The sequence below is a fragment of the Anomaloglossus baeobatrachus genome, chromosome 12, assembly GCF_048569485.1.
Source record: "Anomaloglossus baeobatrachus isolate aAnoBae1 chromosome 12, aAnoBae1.hap1, whole genome shotgun sequence".
Classification (NCBI taxonomy): domain Eukaryota; kingdom Metazoa; phylum Chordata; class Amphibia; order Anura; family Aromobatidae; genus Anomaloglossus; species Anomaloglossus baeobatrachus.
In genome coordinates, this window is record NC_134364.1 from 41,011,615 (window position 1) to 41,030,368 (window position 18,754).

At 43.2% G+C, this 18,754-nt stretch overlaps 1 protein-coding gene across 2 annotated transcripts in view; it reads left to right on the top strand.

Annotated features, from left to right (window-relative positions):
* PAPLN (papilin, proteoglycan like sulfated glycoprotein) overlaps positions 1-18,754 on the top strand; it is a 138,067-nt gene that overhangs the window by 60,840 nt on the left and 58,473 nt on the right. For both annotated transcript variants that reach the window (XM_075330119.1, XM_075330120.1), the window contains exons 5-10: positions 6,181-6,241; positions 8,233-8,335; positions 13,058-13,188; positions 16,243-16,366; positions 17,461-17,541; positions 18,042-18,214. In XM_075330119.1, the coding sequence (XP_075186234.1) occupies positions 6,181-6,241; positions 8,233-8,335; positions 13,058-13,188; positions 16,243-16,366; positions 17,461-17,541; positions 18,042-18,214 (673 nt within the window). The remainder of the gene's footprint in view (positions 1-6,180; positions 6,242-8,232; positions 8,336-13,057; positions 13,189-16,242; positions 16,367-17,460; positions 17,542-18,041; positions 18,215-18,754) is intronic.

The window sequence follows — 18,754 nt, forward strand, 5'->3', positions numbered from 1 at the left end:
GCACGCCGTGCTCTTCTGCCGACACTCACAGATCCGATCGTATACACTCACACCCACCCACCCGATCGCATACACTCACACCCACCCACCCGATCGCATACACTCACACTCACCCGATCGCATACACTCACACACACCCACCTGATCGCATACACTCACACACACCTGATCGCATACACTCACGCACACACACATTGACGATATTACACATACGCGCTCACACTCACAACATCTGGAGATACCATATGCTTCTGGTCATGTGATCCTCCTGCAGGTCCTGGAAGATCACAGCACAGGATCGCCGCCGAGAAGCAAGCGATATCCCAGGATGTTGTGAGTGTGTGGATGTGATGTGTGTGTGAGGTGTGTGTGAGAGTGAGTGTGATCTGATGTGTGTGTGTGTACTCACCTGTGAGTCGGAGCTCCGTGTCAGTTGGGCCAGAGCGAGCGTGCATTGCGTGAGGGGGGCGGGGCCTGCAGAGAGCCGGGGCGAGAGGCCAATCCGTGTGGGGGGGCAGGGCCATGGCGAGCCCAGCGGCCAATCAGCTTTGTGTCACCGTAACACAATTTTGGAGCATGACAGACGGACAGACAGACAGACAGACATATATATGTGCGTGTGTATATATATATATATATATATATATATATATATATATATATATACACTAGAAGGTGGCCCGATTCTACTCATCGGGTATTCTAGAGTTTACGTATTGTGTAGTTCATGTATGATTTTTGTTATAGATATATAGATGTTGTTGTGTGTAGTTACCAAGTGTTTGTGTATTGTGTAGGGCGCTGTACATGTTCTGGGTGTTGTCTGGGTGTGGCGGGGGGTGAGAGCGGTGTTGTATGTGTGTTGCGTGTGTTGCGTTGTTTGTGGAGCGCTGTGTGTCTGTAGCATTGTGTGTGTGTGTGTTGCGTGGTTTGTGTGTGTTTTGGGGGAGGTATGTTTTGTGCAGTGTGTGTGTTGCGCGGTATGTGCGTATATTTATGTATGCCGCGGCGTTTGTGCGTTGGGTGTTGTGTGTGCAGCGTTGTCTGTGTGTGTGGGTGTCTGTGTAGGGCGGTGTTTGTGTTTCCCAGTGTGTGTGTGTGTTGTGCAGTGCGCGTGTGTGTGTGTGTTGGGGGGAGGTGTGCACCTCCCATCGTGCTCCATCCCCCATCCTGCGCACCCCCCATCGTGCTCCATCCCCCATCCTGCGCACCCTCCATCGTGCTCCATCCTCCAAGCTGCGCACCCCCCATCGTGCTCCATCCCCCATGCTGCGCACCCCCCATCGTGCTCCATCCCCCATGCTGCGCATTCCCCATCGTGCTCCATCCCCTATGCTGCGCATTCCCCATCGTGCTCCATCTCCCATGCTGCGCACTCCCAAACATGCTCAATCCGCCATGCTGCGCACTCCCAAACGTGCGCCATCCGCCATGCTGCGCACTCCCAAACGTGCTCCATCCGCCATGCTGCGCACTCCCAAACGTGCTCCATCCGCCATGCTGCGCACTCCCAAACGTGCTCCATCCGCCATGCTGCGCACCCCCCATAGTGCTCCATCCCCCATGCTGCCCGCAGCATCAGCCTCTGTGCCCGCAGCATCAGCCTCTGTGCCCGCAGCATCAGCCTTTTCTGTCCCTAGCATCAGCCTCTCTCCTCCCAGCCTACCGCAGCCTCAGCTCCATCCGCCATGCTGCGCACCCCCCATAGTGCTCCATCCCCCATGCTGCCCGCAGCATCAGCCTCTGTGCCCGCAGCATCAGCCTCTGTGCCCGCAGCATCAGCCTCTGTGCCCGCAGCATCAGCCTTTTCTGTCCCCAGCATCAGCCTCTCTCCTCCCAGCCTACTCCAGCCTCAGCCTCCCCCAACATCAGCCTCTCTTCTCTCAGCCTCCCCCCTCCCAGCCTTCCCCAGGATCAGCCTCTCTCCTCCCAGCCTCCTCCAGCACGCCGTGCTCTTCTGCCGACACTCACAGATCCGATCGTATACACTCACACCCACCCACCCGATCCCATACACTCACACTCACCCGATCGCATACACTCACACACACCCACCCGATCGCATACACTCACACACACCCGATCGCATACACTCACGCACACACACATTGACGATATTACACATACGCGCTCACACTCACAACATCCGGAGATACCACATGCTTCTGGTCATGTGATCCTCCGGCAGGTCCTGGAAGATCACAGCACAGGATCGCCGCCGAGAAGCAAGCGATATCCCAGGATGTTGTGAGTGTGTGGATGTGATGTGTGTGTGAGAGTGAGTGTGATCTGATGTGTGTGTGTGTACTCACCTGTGAGTCGGAGCTCCGTGTCAGTTGGGCCAGAGCGAGCGTGCATTGCGTGAGGGGGGCGGGGCCTGCAGAGAGCCGGGGCGAGAGGCCAATCCGTGTGGGGGGGCGGGGCCATGGCGAGCCCAGCGGCCAATCAGCTTTGTGTCACCGTAACACAATTTTGGAGCATGACAGACGGACGGACAGACAGACAGACAGACAGAATAAGGCAATTATATATATATATATATATATATATATATATATATGCTTTTGTGCTTCACTCAGCTGTTTAATCACCAGATCACATCAAAGTTGAATGTCCAAGGAAACAATTTATTTTAATTCTTTTTTAAGAAGGCAACCTGTCACCAGATTTGGCAACTATAATCGACTGAATACTGTATATAAGACCTCACTGGTGGCGGACGCGGCTTATAGTCGCCAAATCTGCTGACAGGTTCCCTCTAAACTCAGTTGCAAAAATTATTTTACACCAAAATACATGCATTTAAATAAAATAAAAATAAAATTGTCCCCAAAGGTGGACAACTTGTATTTATTGTTGACCACCAGAGGTTTTAAGGCATTATGGGTAACCTTAGGAATTGTTGGCATGAATACTTTGCCATCAATTTCTGGTTGTCCAGGGCATACTTGACTTTTTGCTAAGTGAGGACTGCACATAAATTAACATCTGTAAGAAAATAAAGGACAAATGAAAGGGAGTAAGAAGTGTGACTACATGGTCAGACTACACAGTTTGTAGTCTGTCTCCATGGCAACACATTGGTCACATTAGGAGCTGTGGTTTAAATGAAAGTTTTAAATTCATTGTTTCATTGCTTTCTCAGGTATGGAATGAAAAAAAATGTACTTTATCTGTAGCGTTCGAAAGGCTTGCACCTGTAACATAGGAATTCAGAAACACTCAAGCCCTTACCTGTTTGTCTCCTAAAAGTAAACCTTGGACAGGGTTACATCACAATTAGTATTATACTGAGGGTGTGTGTGTGTGTGTGTGTGTGTGTGTGTGTGTGTGTGTATATATATATATATATATATATATATATATATATATATATATATATACAGACCAAAAGTTTGGACACACCTTCTCATTCAAAGAGTTTTCTTTATTTTCATGACTCTGAAAATTGTAGATTCACATTGAAGGCATCAAAACTATGAATTAACACATGTGGAATAAAATACTTAACAAAAAAGTGTGAAACAACTGAAAATATGTCTTATATTCTAGGTTCTTCAAAGTAGCCACCTTTTGCTTTGATTACTGCTTTGCACACTCTTGGCATTCTCTTGATGAGCTTCAAGAGGTAGTCACCGGAAATGGTTTTCCAACAGTCTTGAAGGAGTTCCCAGAGATGCTTAGCACTTGTTGGGCCTTTTGCCTTCACTCTGCGGTTCAGCTCACCCCAAACCATCTCGATTGGGTTCACGTCTGGTGACTGTCGAGGCCAGGTCATCTGGCGTAGCACACCATCACTCTCCTTCTTAGTCAAATAGCCTTTACACAGCCTGGAGGTGTGTTTGGGGTCATTGTCCTGTTGAAAAATAAATGATGGTCCAACTAAACGCAAACCGGATGGAATAGCACGCCGCTGCAAGATGCTGTGGTAGCCATGCTGGTTCAGTATGCCTTCAATTTTGAATAAATCCCCAACAGTGTCACCAGCAAAGCACCCCCACACTATCACACCTCCTCCTCCATGCTTCACGGTGGGAACCAGCCATGTAGAGTCCATCCGTTCACCTTTTCTACAAAGACACGGTGGTTGGATCCAAAGATCTCAAATTTGGACTCATCAGACCAAAGCACAGATTTCCACTGGTCTAATGTCCATTCCTTGTGTTCTTTAGCCCAAACAAGTCTCTTCTGCTTGTTGCCTGTCCTTAGCAGAGGTTTCCTAGCAGCTATTTTACCATGAAGGCCTGCTGCACAAAGTCTCCTCTTAACAGTTGTTCTAGAGATGTGTCTGCTGCCAGAACTCTGTGTGGCATTGACCTGGTTTCTAATCTGAGCTGCTGTTAACCTGTAATTTCTGAGGCTGGTGACTCGGATAAACGTATCCTCAGCAGCAGATGTGACTCTTGGTCTTCCTTTCCTGGGGCGGTCCTCATGTGAGCCAGTTTCTTTGCAGCGTTTGATGGTTTTTGCCACTGCACTTGGGGACACTTTCAAAGTTTTCCCAATTTTTCGGACTGACTGACCTTCATTTCCTAAAGTAATGATGGCCACTCGTTTTTCTTTACTCAGCTGCTTTTTTCTTGCCATAATACAAATTGTAACAGTCTATTCAGTAGGATTATCAGCTGTGTATCCACCAGACTTCTGCACAACACAACTGATGGTCCCAACCCCATTTATAAGGCAAGAAATCCCACTTATTAAACCTGACAGGGCACACCTGTGAAGTGAAGACCATTTCCGGTGACTACCTCTTGAAGCTCATCAAGAGAATGCCAAGAGTGTGCAAAGCAGTAATCAAAGCAAAAGGTGGCTACTTTGAAGAACCTAGAATATAAGACATATTTTCAGTTGTTTCACACTTTTTTGTTAAGTATTTCATTCCACATGTGTTAATTCATAGTTTTGATGCCTTCAATGTGAATCTACAATTTTCAGAGTCATGAAAATAAAGAAAACTCGTTGAATGAGAAGGTGTGTCCAAACATTTGGTTTGTGCTCTGCTGTATATATACAGTGTGTGTGTGTGTGTGTGTGTGTGTGTGTGTGTGTGTGTGTGTGTGTGTGTGTGTGTGTGTGTGTGTGTGTATATATATATATATATATATATATATATATATATATATATATATATATATATATATATATATATATATATATATATATATATATATATATATATATATATATATATATATATATATATTTAACCTACTCAGAAGCTCCACAATTTAAAGTCTGTTCGTCATTTTTCTTTTTTTTTCGACATAAAGCTATAATGCACATGAAAATGCACCCTTTGGGGTATATCTGGTCAGACAAATCTGCATTGTTCTCCTCCTGGATTGATGTTTCATTCTTAAAATTCTCAATTCAGGGGTAAAATGTATTATCAGGGTGATAGGAGATCATTACTGAGAATGTCTGTGCTGCCTCCAGCTCCTCCTTTTGTATATCACTGCTTTCAGTGGGAACAGATTAAACACACGTCTGCAAATTGGGGACTCAAAAGGTTCCCTATAAATGAGGTTTTTGTGTCACATTTGTTTTTTTGCATATTTTTGGCACATGTATATACATATATATGGGAGGTGGGGGTGAGGTTTGGGATTGGCCAGGACCAGTGTCTGCCCTGGGCAGTAGGGGCCCACCAGTAACATTGTCGTTGGGAACTCACTGATCAACTACATGCAAATATTACAGTCACAAATTGTACTCCAAAACTAAAACTAACAGACTGGAGTGAGTGCTTATACCCTAGGTACAACACTATAGAATATGCTGGCGCTATTTTAGCAATATATAAATATAATCTTTTGTTCTCCAGGTCCTTAGTAATTTCTTTTTATTTCACAATTAATACTAGCATTATACATTGGGTAATGGATAATGTGCCAAAAAATATGTATTTGAAGTCAGCTGTCCTTAGTAATATGTAGCATGCGAAAATCATCCATTGTTACTTTTTAAGTGGAAAAATCAATTATTCTGTTTATGGAAGGTGCTACAAAAAATGCCATGTGCTGCCCTCTTGTGGATCACAGAGTATACAATGACTAATCTGTATTTTACTCTTAGGGAGAATTAATTATGTACTAATAAGTGTGATCATTGCAATATGATCTTTAATTGTTTGTATGAAGCATGCTGAATGCAATTTGGAATCGTCTTCTTCTTTAGGCCAGATGGCGGATCGAATTGTATTGGCCCAAGCAGAAACTATCGCTCATGCAATGTGCAGGTAAAAGCCTTTGACATAAATGTATTAATCCTAAAGAACATTTACATTACAGTGGTGCATTTATACGTTCTCATGATGAGGAGCGGCATTCAAAATGGAGTAGAGAAGGGGTTAACGCCGCGCATCAGCCAAATGAAGATGTTGATGAATAATATCTTTTTTAATTTCATCGGTCTACGCGTTTCGAGGTCGAAACCTCTTCCTCAGGACCAGGACATCAACAAAGCCAGTTATGTTGATGTTCTGCTCCTGAGGAAGAGGTTTCGACCTCGAAACGCATAGACCGATGAAATAAAAAAATATATTATTCATCAACATCTCTACATCTTCATTTGACTGATGTGCGGCGTTAACCCCTTCTCTACTCCATTTTGAATGCTCATCCACGTGGGGCTGCAGCAGACGCCAATATCTCATGCTTATCAGTGGTTGTGACTCTCACAACCGCAGTAGGTGAGTGTATATCTCCTGTATATACTACACTTGTCATCTGGTGTCACACTATCAGCGCTTCTTATTTTAGATTTATTACATGATGAGGAGCGGACACAGACAGAAGAGCGCCCCTTTGTACGAACAGTATTGGGGCCCTTAGTGGTGCAGTAGATCATCATAATGCACAAGTCCTCCTGTTTTGGAGGTAGAGGTGGGCCCTTACCTTTTTGGCCCCTATGCGATAGCACAGGCTTTACCAATGATATGTCCCCCCTCCTCTGCCCATGGCCCATCCCTCAAAGTCAATTTTTATGTTTCATGGACATTATTTAACGTGTGTGATTCTGATATTGCAGTTCTGCAGACTGAGAGTGGTCCTCTGATGCAGTAGTATGTTCCTTTTTTTTTTTTTTTAAGAAAAAGCCCTTTACAGTTTTGTGTTAGGGCTTTATAGTAATTTACACACAGGAATCAATATGGAGGAAGCAGAAATGCTTGACTATATCCTAGGCACCACATGAGGCTAAAGTTGACGTCACTATTATTTTAAGAGGACTATTTTTTTGACTTCGGAAGACCACAACTTGCACTGAATAGTTTTGATTGAGCCTTTTACATAATGATTGGTTATTTTACTGTTGCCTAATGACAGTATTTGATTTCCGGACAGTGGAGTACTATGGTCAGCCCATTTGGTCCAATCACACAGGAGAGCGACAGCAGCACAAATTGGCACCAGGATGAACTTTAATGGCTATGACATTCCCTATTATTAATGCACTACAAAAACTATTCCGGAATGGTTTACGGAACATAAGATGTGCACTCGGCTTCCAAATTCCCCAGAAGATAACTGGATCGTGCTTCTACAGGATGGGCTGAAAATATAAGCTGCTAAGATGTCTGTGCAGATACTAGATTACACCTTCAGAGGTCGGTTCCAGGTATCACAAGATGCCCGTCGGAATCCAAGCCTCAAAGATTCACAGCTGTTTTCACTATTATTACATTCCTATTATTGTAATGTTATGGCTGGTCAGTCTGTATCAACTTTTGGAAATTGGGAAATATTCCAGTGTGCCCAACCCCTATAACAGAGGAGGAAAAAAACTCTTTACAGTTGCTAACGTTAGAAAATTATCCAAAGGAAAGCCTCTTGAATCAAAAAAATTGCCTTACCTTGGGGCTCACACAGAAGAGTTACCAAATTGGCATTATTGAAACACTGTATAATAGAAGAGTTTGGGTCTGTTCAAGCTCCTGGGTAATTAAAAGTACATTTATTAGAAAAATCTTAAAAACATGACACGTACAGGCATCAGCAGGAGGTAATCGAGAAACGCGTTTCGAACACACTCCGGTGTTCTTTCTCTAAGATTGAAGCTTCGAGAAAAAACACCTGAGTGTGCTCGAAACTCTCTAAAGTGTTTGTTTCTTCCTAAAAACTCCAGCTCCCGGGGTTCTTGTCTGAATATGATTCACTAAACTAAGTATCTATTACATTTGATGAGCCCAAGCACGGCTGACTGCTGTTTTCTCTTTATTCCGCTTGTCAGGATTGCCCTGAAGGCTTTCGAGATTTTCGTGCTGAACAATGTTCTGAGTACGATGGGATGGAATTCCAGGGGAAAAGGTACAAGTGGCTGCCTTATTACGGAGGTAAGGAAATACTGCCTATTAAACTATTGTTTTATATACTGTGTGTGTTTGTGTGTGTATATATACACACACACACACACACACATTTTATATATATATATATATATATATATATATATATATATATATACACACACACATATATATATATATATATATATGTCTATATATGTATATATGTGCGTGTCTGTGTATGTATGTATATGTATGTATATATATATATTATATTTTACACATACTGTCCACCTACTTTTGGACCACCCTGTATGTGTATGTGTGTGTGTGTGTGTTTTGTGTGTATAATATATACATACACACACATACAGGGTGGTCCAAAAGTGGGTGGACAGTATGTGTAATAGGGTTATGAAGGGGGAGGTTTATCAAGCATGGTGTAAAGTGGTCCAAAAATAGGTGGTCAGAAAATAATAACATTTATTTTGATTTATATATAAAATTATGTTTACTAACACAAGAATAACATTGACAATTACATGTTATTCTGAACAATTATACAAAAGCCCTTACATTTTATCACAGCAGGTGCTCAAACTGTTTTCCATTACAATTTGCACAGATTTGAAGTCTGCCTCTTTACACCATGTTTGATAAATTCCCCCTTCATAACCCTATTAGACATACTGTCCGCCTACTTTTGGACCACCCTGTGTGTATATGTATGTTTATATATAATATATACAGTGCCTACAAGTAGTATTCAACCCCCTGCAGATTTAGCAGGTTTACACATTCGGAATTAACTTGGCATTGTGACATTTGGACTGTAGATCAGCCTGGAAGTGTGAAATGCACTGCAGCAAAAAAGAATGTTATTTCTTGTTTTTTGGTTTTTTTTTAAAATTGTGAAAAGTTTATTCAGAGGGTCATTTATTATTCAACCCCTCAAACCACAAGAATTCTGTTTGGTTCCCCTAAAGTATTAAGAAGTATTTCAGGCACAAAGAACAATGAGCTTCACATGTTTGGATTAATTATCTCTTTTTCCAGCCTTTTCTGACTAATTAAGACCCTCCCCAAACTTGTGAACAGCACTGATACTTGGTCAACATGGGAAAGACAAAGGAGCATTCCAAGGCCATCAGAGACAAGATTGTGGAGGGTCACAAGGCTGGCAAGGGGTACAAAACCCTTTCCAAGGAGTTGGGCCTACCTGTCTCCACTGTTGGGAGCATCATCCGGAAGTGGAAGGCTTATGGAACTACTGTTAGCCTTCCACGGCCTGGACAGCCTTTGAACACCTGTGCCGAGGCCAGGCTTGTCCGAAGAGTTAAGGCTAACCCAAGGACAACAAGGAAGGAGCTCCGGGAAGATCTCATGGCAGTGGGGACATTGGTTTCAGTCAATACCATACGTAACGTACTCCACCGCAATGGTCTCCGTTCCAGACGAGCCCGTAAGGTACCTTGACTTTCAAAAGCGTCATGTCAAGGCTCGTCTACAGTTTGCTCATGATCACTTGGAGGACTCTGAGACAGACTGGTTCAAGGTTCTCTGGTCTGATGAGACCAAGATCGAGATCTTTGGTGCCAACCACACACGTGACGTTTGGAGACTGGATGGCACTACTGCATACGACCCCAAGAATACCATCCCTACAGTCAAGCATGGTGGTGGCAGCATCATGCTGTGGGGCTGTTTCTCAGCCAAGGGGCCTGGCCATCTGGTCCGCATCCATGGGAAGATGGATAGCACGGCCTACCTGGAGATTTTGGCCAAGAACCTCCGCTCCTCCATCAAGGATCTTAAGATGGGTCGTCATTTCATCTTCCAACAAGACAACGACTCAAAGCACACAGCCAAGAAAACCAAGGCCTGGTTCAAGAGGGAAAAAATCAAGGTGTTGCAATGGCCTAGTCAGTCTCCTGACCTTAACCCAACTGAAAACTTGTGGAAAGAGCTCAAGATTAAAGTCCACATGAGACACCCAAAGAACCTAGATAACTTGGAGAAGATCTGCATGGAGGAGTGGGCCAAGATAACTCCAGAGACCTGTGCCGGCCTGATCAGGTCTTATAAAAGACGATTATTAGCTGTAATTGCAAACAAGGGTTATTCCACAAAATATTAAACCTAGGGGTTGAATAATAATTGACCCACACTTTTATGTTGAAAATGTATTAAAATTTAACTGAGCAACATAACTTGTTGGTTTGTAAGATTTATGCATCTGTTAATAAATCCTGCTCTTGTTTGAAGTTTGCAGGCTCTAACTTATTTGCATCTTATCAAACCTGCTAAATCTGCAGGGGGTTGAATACTACTTGTAGGCACTGTATATAATATAGAAAATACTATGTGTGTGTGTGTGTATGCGTATATATATATATATATATATATATATATATAATATATACACACACACACACACACAGGGTGGTCCAAAAGTACTGAATGTAATTATTATTTTTATATGTGTGTGTGTGTGTGTGTGTGTGTGTGTATACTGTATATAAAAATAAACTACATTCAGTTCACCAAGTTTTTGTTAATAATTGTATACTATGGCCAATGAATGATTTTATAGTATATAGCTGTACTACCCGGCTTCACCCGGGTTAATAACTGTTGTTAACAAAATATAATGTATTAACAAAAATTTATTCTGCACACAAAAACCACAAAACATATAGATAGAAATGTAATTATTAAAAGGCAAAAACTAAGCAAATAGAAGCATTTCACAACATATATTTCAACACCACAGATATTCCACACAGATTTAACTAAATTGGCCAAGTAATGTGCTCTGTCTGTCTCTTTCCAGGTCTGTCTCTTTCCCCATCTGCCGGTCTCTGTCTCTCTTTTTTTGTCTGTCTCTATCTCTCTGTTTCTTTCCCCATCTGTCTCTTTCCAGGTCTGTTTTTTCCCCAGGTCTGTCTCTTTCCCCGTCTGTCTCCCCGTCTCTTTGTCTGTGCCTTTTCCTGTCTGTCTCTTTCCCTGTCTGCCTGTCTCTGTCTGTCTGTCTCTGTCTCTTTCCTTGTCTGTCTGTATTTCTCTGTCTCTTTCCCCGTCTGTCTCTATCAAGGTCTGTGTCTTTCCCCATCTATCTTTGTCTGTCTCTCTGGCTGTCTCCTCCTTCCCTGTCTGCCTGTCTCTGTCCCTGTCTGCATGTCTGTCTGTCTCTTTCCCCGTCTGTCTCTTTCCCCGTCTGTCTCTTTCCCCGTCTGTCTCTTTCCCCGTCTGTCTCTTTCCCCGTCTGTCTCTTTCCCCGTCTGTCTCTTTCCCCGTCTGTCTCTTTCCCCGTCTGTCTCTTTCCACGTCTGTCTCTTTCCACGTCTGTCTCTTTCCACGTCTGTCTCTTTCCACGTCTGTCTCTTTCCAGGTCTGTCTCATTCACCGTTTGTCTCTGTCGGTCTCTTTCCCTGTCTGTCTCTTTCCCTGTCTCTATAGCTCCAGACCCAGTCACCTGTCACTCATTCTATCCTGCGCGCATTGTGGCAGGCTTCTTTTCTAGGTGTTCACGCGCCGGCTTCAGACGCGCAGTGCGCGTCTGAAACTGACAAGGAGAACCCGGAAGAGAAGCCTGCCGCAATAGTAAGTGTAAACGCGCGCAGGATAGAATGAGCGACGGGGACGTCGCTCATGTGACTCCATGGTATCACGCCCACAGGGGCGTGATACCATGGAAAGTATGCAGACGCCCATAGGGCAAGTCGCCGCCCCTGTGATCATAAACTCTCTAATTTACATGGGAAATATGAAGGTAATAAAACGTTTTTTTTTTTACTTTTATATTATACAATTTTATAACACTGGGATGGGTAGGGAGGTGTAATTAGGGCACACATGCGTCTGCTGATAGGTCAGAATGCATATTCTAGGTGACAGGTTCCCTTTAAAGGGAACCTGTCACCAATTTTTTGGCCTATAAGCTGCGGCCACCACCACCCGGCTCTTATATACAGCATTCTAACATGCTGTATATAAGATTCCAGGCCGGGGGTATAACATAAAAAACACTTTATAATGCTTACCTAACGGTCATGCGGTGGGCCTAATGGGTGTCTCCATTGTCCGGTGCTGGCGCCTCCTCTTTCGGCCATCTTCGTCCTCTTTCTGAAGCCGCGGTGCATGGCGCGTCTACGTCATACACACTCGCCGATCCTGCACAGACGCACTACAATACTTTGATCTGCCCTGCTCAGGACCTGAATGCCGGCGAGTTGTAGGACGTCAGATGCGTCATGCACCGCTGCTAGAGAAGAAGGAGCACAAAGATGGCCAAAAGAGGAGGCGCCGGCACCGGACAACGGAGACGCCCATATGACCCACCACGCGACTGTTAGGTAAGTATTATAAAGTATTTTTTATGTTATACCCCGGCCTGGGCTCTTATATACAGCATGTTAGAATGTGTATATAAGAGCCCGGTGGTGGTGGCCGCAGCTTATACGCCAAAAAAGTGGTGACAGGTTCCCTTTAAAGGTGGAAGAAGTTTTGAAATGATTCTTCATGTTATGACTTCTTTACATAACAAAAAACTGACATTTTAACAGGGTGTGTAGAATTTTTAAAATCCACTGTATCTGTGTCTCCAGGCAGTCACATGACTGGGCATTTTAACATTTTAAGAAGGGGTTGTCCATTGGTGGACCGCACCTTCATGAGGGTTGTCCACTTTCAAATGATATACTGTATTTGTCTATTGTAAACCTATTTGATGAGAAAATAAACCACCTCTACATGTTTTGTTTTTCAAAGCTTCCAATAAGTGTGAGTTAAATTGCATACCCAAAGGAGAGAACTTTTACTACCGACACAAGATGGCTGTCCTTGATGGGACCCCGTGTGAACCAGGCCGAAGAGATATTTGTGTAGAGGGTGTTTGCAAGGTAGGACACAACTCTGTATTGCTTGTTAGAATTTACCTTTTACTGTTTAATCAAATGTCCTTATCACTTGTAGGCTATGTGCCCACATTGTGTTTTTATGTGCAGTTGCCAGGAGCAGTGCTCACGCCGCTCACGGCAGTTTAACCTCCTAAATGCTGCGGTCAGTGTGATCGCAGCATGCAGGGAGAGAAATCGCTTACCTCTCCCTGGTAATTGGGTCCCTGTAATGTGATCACAGGGATCCAATCACTGCCAAAATAACCCTGGGCTGTCTACCTGTCGACCCCGGGTTACTGAAGTATGGAGAGCCTCACAGACCAGGGCACCTACGTCATTGGAGTTCGCTGCAGCAAAGTCCCGCGGTAAAGATTGCGAGGCCTATGTGCACTAAACATCGGTGACGTCGCAAGGTGAACAGAGTTCATGCCGGCGAATCTGCAGGAAACCCCGGTGATCCGCGGCATGAACTCGAGTCACCTTGTGACGTCACCGGAGTTCCCTGCAGCAAGGTCCCGCGCTAAAGACGGCAAGGTGAGGAAATGGCTGCAGGGAACCCCAGTGACGTAAAAAAAGCACATAAAAATACACACTAAAAAGCAACGTGGGCATTACACGGTTTTTTCCTGTGCTTTTCACGGACTCCATTGAAGTCAATTAGTGAAAAAAGCAGGAAAAATCACAGAAACAATTGACATGCGGCTTCTTTTTCAGCAACAAAATCTGCAAAGGAAAAAAGAACCAACGTGTCAGGATTCTCATAGACTTTGCTGGGATGCTTTTATCTTGCTTTTATTGATTAAAAGAAGCAAGGAAAAAAAGCATGAAAAAAGCAACGTGGGCACAAGGCCTAAGACAATATATCGCTTGGCTTAAAGGGGTTTTTAGGATTAGGTGCAGGAGCCGTGCACACATCGGCAGCCGGTGTTGGCTGTACATTACAGCTGACGCTCTGCCACAGTGGTCAGTATTGAAAATAACTCTCATAGATGCCATTGTAAATACCTTGGCTCTGTCACCAAATTTGTTCCCCTGAGACCTGATTGTGAGGTGACAAATCCATTACTTTTTGCTTTTTACTAATAATTCATCTTGACCTATTTATTTTGCGGACGAAACAAAAAAAAAATAAAATTAAACTGGCAAGTAATTTATTTTTGTCACTGTGTTTTGCCTCTGATAAAAAATAAAAATAAATAAAAAGTTGATCCAAAAGCTTCATAAACCTTAAAATGGTACAAATTATCACTAGAACCGCTAAACATCTGACATTCCTAGAACAGCGGGAAAGGGTCATTTTGACCTAAGCCTACCAAAAACGGTATAGCGGCCACTGCCTGGTATTCTCTGTCACCATACTGACATAGTCCTTGATACTCCGGGACCGTCTCATTGTCCCTCTTCCCACTCCCTGTCCATTCCCCCGGACGGCTTAACCAAGCCCGCCGGGGTGACCCATAGGCTCTGGACATCTAGAGGTGACCTCGGGTTCTGGGACTTGCCCTCGGTCGTAGGCCCGCGTCTTCTCCTGTTCCTGTTAAAACCCAGTCTCCCTCTCAGCCCTAAGATGGCTGCTTTTAATAATCTGTCCCCTCCTCTTACGATCTTTAACCCTGTCTTATCTAAAACCGTGTGTCCTTCCATTTACCAGAAGTACCTAGACTAACCACTAGATGGCAACATTTCTTATCCTAAAATACTTTCTAAACTCTTCTTCATGTAAAACCTATCTATTACATATAATTCATGCATTAATTCATATTGCTTTATCACATAGATATAACTTATAGAACATAACCATTATTTACATTATTGGGGCTCACACACCACATATTATTGACACCACCAACTGTTTTATTCTCTTGGAACGTCTTGGTAAGTTGAAGAGACGTGACGACGTTGTTTGTTGTCACGTTCCTTCCTTGGTTTAGAAATGGCTCTATGAGACTGAGAACAAGGTATTCTCCCAGTTGCTGATTGCTCAGACTGGCGTCGTCTTTCCCGAGGTATGGGAAGGCATTGCAGACATACTTTGTTTCTATATGTGTGGCTCAGTGGTTAGCACTGCAGCATCGCTGGGGTCCTGGGTTCAAGTCTCATCAAGGACATCTGCAATCAGATCCCCTTCCAGACAATGATGAGTTAGCATCTATGACCTCCCATTCAGTTCCATCTTTAGAAACAGTCTTCACAGATGAGGCATTTGACTGAGCCTGCTGAGGTGGTTGAGGCAAAGATTGCGGTAGATCAGGATTCACATTCTCCTCCTCACCTGCACCTTCGTCCTCACTTGTTTCTGGCACAAAATCACCATCTGAATCAGATACGTCACTTTCCGAATTTTCTAGAAAAGACAAAGCCTTTTCACTTGAGATAGTCCTCCCAGAATTACAAAAGTTGTAATACCGCCCAAAGGAACAAATTTGCCCCCCAGAATGACAAAAGTTGTAATACCCCCCAAAGGAAAACATTGACCCCCAGAATGACAAACGTTGTAATACTCCCCCAATGGAACAAATTGACCTCCAGACGGTCAAAAATTGTAGTACCACCCAAAGGAACAAGTTGACCTTCAGATGGACAAAAATTGTAATACCACCCGAAGGAACAAGTTGACCCCCAGAATGACAAAAGTTGTAATACCACCCAAAGGAACAAATTGACCTCCAGAATGACAAAAGTTGTAATACTCTCCCAAAGGAACAAATTGACCTTCAGACGGACAAAAGTTGTAATACCCCCCCCCATACCAAAGGAACAAATTGATCCCAAGAATGACAACTTTTGTCATTCTGGGGGTCAATTTGTTCCTTTGGGGGGTATTACAAAATATAATACCCCCCAAAGGAACAAATTGACTTGCAGAATGACAAAAGTTGCTTTCTGGCATCCATAAAATGTGTGATCAAACTGATTGATACATTGATGATCTTTAATAGTGTTGTTACCCTTATTGTAGGTTGGGGTATTTTTATATAAATATTTCAATGAAGTTGTGACTAAATCCAATTCATTTTTTTTTTTTTCACTACAAAATATTGTTTTGAAATGATATAGTCGGTCGGTTGCGATAATATAATGGATTCATCCAAAAGGGAGGACCGATGTTTAGTATGTGGCGGGGATGGTAGCTCCTGCTATGAAGTCAAAGGGTCTTATGATTCTCCTACGTTATCTAAAGGTAGGTACTGTGACCTGTTCGATCAAAATTGGGAGACATGATCATTTACTTGTAATGGGGGGGAGGTGGGGGTTGTATTTTCATTGCTCCTATATATAATGAAGGTTTGTAGTTGGCTTCAGTAGTAAAGGTATATCACACCTAAAGGCTATGTCTGCTTTACAGTTTAATGGCAGATGTTCAGTCGGGGTTACAAACACACACCTTTCCTTAATTTGTAGTTTAATTTACAGGGAATATTTTCGAAATCTATGAAAAAATAAGACCTAGAGGGGGAGATGCGGCTGCAGTGTCTCTCCTTCTGTGAGAGTCCAGCTGTGAGAGGGGAGAGGGGGCAGCGCAGGACACATCCGGTTGATGGGGACACTGAGAGTACCTCTTGTATCATACAAGGAAGAGTTTGCCCATTTATTAAGCACAGATGGTCATTAGTGATCCAATGATTTTCCTCTGAAAAGCTGAATATGTGATTAAAATTGTAATCTAGGCCATGGGCGTTATATTTTATGCATTTCTATTCATTTGTGTTAATTATTTTCTAAACAATATCTTACTTATAACAGCTGATAACGTGAAGTTTTTTTTAATTTACATACTTTAGATTTTATTATTAACCCCATCTCATATTTGCCTGTTACTGATGGATATTGTCGGATAGTGCTTGTAAAAAGGGGCACTTTTGCCACTTATTAAAATTTGCAGCCGTTCTTTAGATATTACCTTTTTTTTTTCTTGGTTTACAACTTATTGGCTAGGAGACCGACCACCGCTGTTGTCTACTTTGTAAGCACTGTACTGAAGCTGAATAGGATTAGGAGGTAACCGCGCGCTCCAGCGATCCAGGCCAGCTTCATAACAGTGCTTACAAGCTCAAAAGAAAAGAGCTTGTAAGCACTGTGCATGTTCTGCTGTCAGTGGTGGTCGATCTCCAAACCAACAAGTTGTAAACAAAGGAAAAGTGTTTAATATCTTAAGAACGACTTAAAATATTAATAAATTGCAAAATTGCTTGTCTTTACAAGAACTATCCAACAATTGTCAATTCATTAACATGGGAATAACCCCTTTTAAAATTTTTGTCTTTGATCTTTTAGGATATAGCCAGCTCTTCACCATTCCAACCAGAGCCATCAATATACAAATTAAGGAAGTTTCGCCTACAAGGAACTTTTTAGGTAAGAGGATTTAAAACCTATAATTGAGCATGAATAGTGAAGGCGTAGTGCTATCAGCATGTCGCTGTACATAGGCAGAAACTTAATTAAGAGGGTGTCCATTACTCGGACAACCCCTTCTCTGTCACTATATTCCCCCTATGCAAAATAATATTTATATATGTCGGTGCGACATCGACACTTGGAACTTGCGTGACATCCCGAGCCCTGCAGCCAGTCAGCGGCTGCCTCACTCTCGCTTCCTTCTGACGATATGGACAAATTAGAGCTGCTGCTGCTCTTCAACTTCTTCCAGATGTCAGTGATGTCCACACGAGGCGGTAGTGAGGCGGTCACTGATTGGCTGTAGGGCTCGCGCAACATAATGGTCACATGAGCACAGGGGGAGCATGCGCCAACACTGCTGAAATAGTGTCCGCACCTGAGGAGAGTATAGCGGTTATTATTTTACATGGGGGAAATATAGTTATTGACTATTATAACCTTTCTCTATTTTGTAGCTGTAAAGAATGCGCGAGGGGAATATTACCTGAATGGACATTGGACTATTGAATACAGTCGTGCCCTGAATGTTGCCAACACTGTGCTTCATTACTATCGAGGAGCTGAGGGAGACGTGGCGCCTGAAGTACTGACAGCCAGAGGACCGACTACTGAGCCGCTAGTTATTGAGGTACCTACCTCTTCCAGTGTGCAATTTTGACTAACCCGTTAACTAAATGTTTAAGAACCTATACAATATATTGAATGTCTTTGGGATTGCTAAACTTCTCTACAATTTATTAAAAAAACCAACAACTACTAACCATCTTCTCTGAAAAGAATAAAGCAACAGACGCTTTTTCTATAATTGCCTAATATACAAACAAAAGAATACAGCAGCACTGAGATATGCAAACATTGAATATATGAAATATAGACTGCATTATTGCTATATAGAATATAGTGATAAAATGACAGCACTTAGCTCATAAATTGGCCAATTCATAAGAGAGAGTTGAAATTTCATGCATTCGATGTTTGCACATCCCAGCACTTAGAGTGCTGCTGTATTCTTCTATACAAACCAAACTCTTAGCAGGCCAATCTGTTCATCACAGCCACTTGATGTGATGAGAGCTATGCCGGCGTCACACGGGACGATCTATCGTGCGATCGCACGAGCGATCGTACCCGCCCCTGTCGTTTGTGCGTCACGGGCAATTAGTTGCCC